The sequence below is a fragment of the Vanessa cardui genome, chromosome 6, assembly GCF_905220365.1.
Source record: "Vanessa cardui chromosome 6, ilVanCard2.1, whole genome shotgun sequence".
In the NCBI taxonomy this organism is placed as follows: domain Eukaryota; kingdom Metazoa; phylum Arthropoda; class Insecta; order Lepidoptera; family Nymphalidae; genus Vanessa; species Vanessa cardui.
The window spans coordinates 626,916-632,915 of record NC_061128.1 but is presented as its reverse complement, the minus strand read 5'-3'; the positions used below and the strand labels follow the sequence as shown (position 1 = coordinate 632,915).

Sequence of the window (6,000 nt, the reverse complement as noted above, 5' to 3'; positions counted from 1 at the left end):
AATTAATTCAATACACGCGTAGATCTTCTGATTTATAGATGAATTAATAAATATTATATTTGTTTTAATTAATTTCTGAACAAATTGTTTTTTTTCGTAAAGGAATGTTTTTATACACGAGCTGATTAATTTTCAATTGTAAGTTAATAAAAAGATACACCGCTAAGCGATAAGTACAATGTAATATTATTATGTTACGCTGGTCAGACGTTTAGTTGGCCACCACAGTGCTTGCATATCGGTAAAGCATAAACAAAATGTGGAAAATAAATAAATATGGCAAGAAGATAGTACTGTTTACGTTAGTGATAATGAACTTTGTTGACCAGCCGGCACCAGAAGTGAAAATAGTGCAAGGCATTCTGAGTGGTAAAATAAGTGCAGATGGGACTACTTTCGAATACGTCGGTATTCCTTACGCGACGTCAAATAGCAGCACGAGGTTTCAAGTAAGTATAAACTTTTACACGCAAAGTCATTCAGGGATAGTTCTGCATAATATTGTGGGGTTTTTAAAAATCCTAATTTTTTTTCAACTATAATTCATATTATTCTATACAATTTTATACGGTCAAGATTTATATAGAAACTATTTTTAATGTTTGTATATATTTAAGAACTTCATGTTAATAATTATTATGTAATACAAAATAAAGCAAAGGCCCAAAAAATGATAATTAATGATAGTTATTTGTCTACATATCTTATATATTTGTCGTACGTGTTTTAGCAGAGTCAGACAAAAATTCAATAGATTTTATTATTTTCAAATTCAAATTATTGGACTTATTATTTTTTAAATTTATAAAATTAAATTTAAATCAAGTAAATGGCTAATTACTTACTTCAAAAATTCTGAAATAAGAAATGTACACATTTATTGTACATATATTATCTCTTACATATTTTAGGTTAACATAGTTCTTGATACATAGAATAAAAAAAAATTATAAAAATAAAATATAAAATTAAGTTCTTTAATATATATAATATAAATATATATATATATATAAAGGAACTTAATTTTCAAACTAAACAATGTTATATCTACTTTAAAAATGTTATATATACAGACCTAACTACAGTATTACAGTGAATAGTAAAATTAGTTCTAATTACTTGTTGCTACTTAGAGTAAGTATAATTACTACTATAAACCAATATATTGCTTGTTTAGATATAAGAGGTCAATAAGGATGATAACCGATAGATAAAGATACCGCAATGTTCATTGATAAAGCATAATCGTAAAACTTTTAGGCACCTGGACCACCGCCGTCATGGGAAGGCGTTTACAGAGCCGTCGATGAAATATACGCATGTCCGCAAAACACATTCTACGGAGTAATAGGCTCGGAAGATTGTTTGAAAATAAACGTGTACGTACCCGCGATACCAAAATCAAAACCACATGCCGTTATGGCCTATATTCATGGAGGTTCATTTATTTTAGGAAATGGAGGTAAGCTTATCTATGGTCCAGGTTATCTGGTGAGAAAAGATGTCATCGTAGTAACATTTAATTATAGACTCGGACCTCTTGGTTTCCTCTGTCTAAGAATAAAAGAAGCACCAGGTAATGCTGGATTGAAAGATCAAATAGCGGCATTGAAATGGATTAAGGATAATATTGCGGCATTCGGAGGCGATCCTGATAACGTGACGGTGTTTGGTGAAAGTGCCGGAGCTACGTCAGTTTCACTGCTCTTAGCTAGCGAAGCTTCCACTGGATTATTTAAAAGAGCGATAGTTCAGAGCGGGTCGTCGTTATCTAATTGGGCGTTAAACAGAAAACCGGAATTGATTGCTAGTCATATAGTTAAATCTTTTGGTTACGACACTAAAGATCCGAAAGAATTATACGAAATATTTTCTAAAATGGATTACAAAGAAATAACATCGATTAATGCGAAAAAACCACTAGATTTATTTTTTAAAACACAAATTCTTCTTTTACCATGTGTTGAAAAAGAAATTCCAGGAATAGAACCTGTCTTAACCGATTTACCTTACAACGTTATTTCTCGAAAGCCTATGAATGTTGATGTAGTATACGGTATTACAAGTAACGAAGGCTTAATAGTAATAGCTGAAGAAAACGAGAATTCAATACGGGAAAGGAATGTGCGTTACTTGATGGGTTCTGATCTTAATTTTCCAAGTGATAATGAAGCTAGAGAAATAGCAAATAAAGTACACGAATTTTACTTCGGTAAAGACGAAATATCGTTCGACAAATTTGTGAATATAACAAATTTGTATTCACACTTATATTTTGAGATGCCTACAATTTTCGAAGCGCAACAATTTGTTAAAAATAGTAATTCTAATGTCTATACCTACGTTTTCGATTATTCTGGTAGCAGAAACGTTTTGAAATTTCATAGTACGTATTGGAACGAAAAGGGGGCGAGTCATGGGGATGATTTATTTTACATATTCAACGGTAACCTGTGTCCGTATATATTGAACAGTCAGGATAGAGTAATTATTGAGTATATGACGAGTTTTTGGACTAACTTTGCCAAATACGGGTAAGTATAACTATAATGATATATGAATCAATATTAATGATTTATTTACTCGAATATTTGGATGTATGATTTATTGGTTTTTTTTTTCAGAAATCCCACGCCCGATAAAAGCAACTCGCCAATCAAATGGCATCCAATTACGGAAGATAATTTAAATTTCTTATACATTAATAGTAAATTAAAAATGGATTCGATGCCCAGTCCTGAGGCTTATCGATTATGGAAAGAAATATATGATAAATATCGTAATCATGAAATTTAAAAACTAAGTTAAGTTATAGTGATATTCTGTGACATGCCTTATTTTGAGTAAAGTGATATTACCTATAACATATTTCAACTTAGAACAAAGATAAAACAAAACAACCTGAATCTCGAGAGATACCTTTAAGTTTTCTCATTACTTAGGCGCAACTTTGTTGAAAATAAATTATAGTGTGGTGCAGATACTTTATCTGATATACATTAAGTTAGTAGATAAATAAATATTTATAATTAAATTAATAGACAAATATTATGTAACTAGGTAATGATTAAGCTAAGTGACGTGTTGACTTAATTTATTTACAATTCCCGAGTCACTTTCTAGTAAAGACTTAGAAATGTCATGTTATATATAAATGTTATGCGTATAATAAGTGTGTAAATAATTTATTTTTTTAAGTAAAAACACTTTATCTACCATTTGCCCTGATATGATGTAACTTCTACGAGGTATTTTAAACCATGATATTTTATTAATTAATACGGAGTGAATTTATTTGTTGATACTCAAGTCTTCTACCAATATTCACTCGTATTCGCAAATATACAAATAAGATTTAATAGTGAGTAAATTAAACAACCCTAAGGGCTTTCTTTAATTATTTAAGCATTAACGATGCATATATATATTCAGCTATTATGATACTGTGTGAAAAACCACTGAGTGAAGAAGCAAGTTTTATAGAAAACGCGTTTGTAAACTCATACATGTAATCGGACATTATAAAGATTCCAAATGACACAGGAATATTCCAAACAGCTGCGCACTAAAGCATTCAATTAAATTACTATGGTAATATGACAGAAGCCTTCAGAAGTCTCAGACCCTATTTTTATAGCCAGTGTATTTTTGTTAGATGCATATGATACTCATGGGATACTAATATAAGTGTATATGGATATGTGTTATTTATTTTGGGTGCAAAATTATTGATTGAACTCAAAAATTATAATATTATAAAAAACCGTTTCATTTAAACAGTGTGTTTGAGAGAGCGTATTTGATCTGACATTGTAACTCATTAAAATTGTTACTAATATTTTAACTTTTTTCAAAAATAATTTTATACGTAAAATATTTTAATCATTAAGGTCCACACGACATACTCATTAATTAGCGTCCAACATCAATACTCTTTGTTATTGTGTGTGTGTATGTGTGTGTGTATGCTGTGTATTGATGGCGATGAGATCTTAAATTCCGTGGTTGGTGACGCATTAAGGGGTTGCTTATGTTTCTTGGGGTACCAATGTCTATGAGCTAAGGTGACTGGATTAAGTAAACCATTAATTGCATTACTGCCTTTTTAAAATCTATACTTAAAGCTATAAATACGAAAGTAACTTTGTCTTTTTATCTATCTGTTAGGTTTTCACTAAAAAACTACTAAACCGAATTTGATTAAATTTGCGATGCAAGCTTCAATGGGATATAGGCTATTATTATATCTAAAACGAATGCGCGACGCGTGTGTAGTCGACAACTACTATTAAATCAATTTAATATTATATTCTCCAAATATATACTAAGTTGAGGTAAGACTATTATTGTTTTTAATAAGGATATGTTTAAAAAATAGTATTGAATAACAATTAGAATAATTACTTTATTACTGAGTCAATTTCTTAATTAGTTAATACACAAAAGGCTTAACGATTATACTTATTTTAAAATTTTACGATCACCTTTGTGTTTGATTCTATATCAAACTAAAACTCACATTAAGAATAAACGAATGATAAAAAAAACACATAAATATTTTCTTTACTAGTCATTATATCAATATCATTACATAGTATATAACAAAGTCGATCAGCGATATCGAAGAGCCGAGATGGCCAAGTGGTTAGAAAGCGTGCATCTTAACCGATGTTTGCGGGTTCAAACCCAGGCACCACTGAATATTAATGTGCTTAACTTGTGTTTATAATTCATCTCGTGCTCGGCGGTGTAGGAAAACACCGTGAGGAAACCTGCATGTGTCTTATCTCATAGAAATTTACAGGCTGTTGTTGTTGTTTGTTTGTTACCGAAGTTTGTCGCTGACTATGCGTAGATCTTTAAAATTACGCAACTGATTTTGATGTTATTTTTTAATATATAGATTGATTCAAGAACAAGGTTTATATATATAAAACATCTGTTTTAGGCTTAAATTGCACACGCTGCTGATCCCTACGAGATAGATCAAAATAATTTATGAGTAAGTATAAAATAATATATGAGTATTGTTCACCTACAAAGGTCTTCAAAAAAGCGATGGTGTATCTATCTCTTACGGATAACACACAATAGCCGTTCTTTGTACGAGAATAATGACTTATTTTACAAGGGATTTTAAGCATTAATCCTTTAAAATTAAGTACATTGTTCATTTAGCATAGACCAATATGGTCCTTTACAGCATGTCATTTAAATGAATATTTTCGAAGATATTACGACTTTAAAACGCAGGGGCACAGCGGTTTGTCTAATGACTAAAAACTGTGAATGTCAGTCATTCCGTAGCATGTCATATCAGCAACGCATCCATGTGACGCCGGAGCGGATCGCTAGTTTCAAGATAAAAATCATAAAATTATATTTTTAAATATAAGAAAAATACTTTAATTATTTTTAAGTGAAAATGTACAACATATAATATTTCAGTTTCAACCGACTTCAAAAAGGAGGCTATCAATTCGTCAGTATTTTTTTTTACCTCAAAACTTTTCACTGGGTGGACCGATTTTGATAATTTTCTTTTGTTTGAAAGTTAGTGCTTTCCGTGTGGTCATATTTTAATTTAATCTAGTTCTGATTATGGTATCCATATGAAAACGACATAAGTCTTAAATCTGCATTATGTATGTGCCCGATAAATAGGTGAATAACTCAAAATCACGTTAACTAATTTTGATGATTCTATTTTTAATAAACAGAATATAATTCAAGGGTAGTTTGGTGAAACTTTGGTAAGGTTCCGATCATAGGATCCATGACAAAGTAACGGAACGGAAGGGAACTGAACAATTCTGAAGAGCACGTTAGCGATACTCGGCCGAATCTTTCATTTATAGGCTATTTGGATATTTGAGTCACCTTCCGTAACGTGGTTATGTTTATGTAATTGTCATAGTCCAATGTTATAATCAACTAGCGACCCGCCCCGGCTACGCACGGATGCAATACAGATACTAAATATACTACAGAATTTGTTTA

The 6,000-nt window shown here is 30.8% G+C and overlaps 1 protein-coding gene across 1 annotated transcript; it reads left to right on the top strand.

The window, feature by feature from the left end:
- Positions 1-203: 203 nt before the first annotated feature.
- Positions 204-2,817, top strand: LOC124530565 (esterase FE4-like). Its single transcript, XM_047104770.1, has 3 exons — positions 204-449; positions 1,261-2,534; positions 2,625-2,817. The coding sequence occupies exons 1-3, from the start codon at positions 258-260 to the stop codon at positions 2,794-2,796; spliced, it is 1,638 nt and encodes a 545-aa protein (XP_046960726.1). The 5' UTR covers positions 204-257; the 3' UTR covers positions 2,797-2,817.
- Positions 2,818-6,000: the final 3,183 nt, after the last annotated feature.

Coding starts and splice junctions, on each gene's coding strand:
- LOC124530565 (XM_047104770.1), top strand. CDS start 258: ATGTGGAAAATAAATAAATATGGCAAGAAGATAGTACTGTTTACGTTA. Junction 450..1,260: donor ATAGCAGCACGAGGTTTCAA/GTAAGTATAAAC, acceptor TAAAACTTTTAG/GCACCTGGACCACCGCCGTC. Junction 2,535..2,624: donor ACTAACTTTGCCAAATACGG/GTAAGTATAACT, acceptor TTTTTTTTTCAG/AAATCCCACGCCCGATAAAA.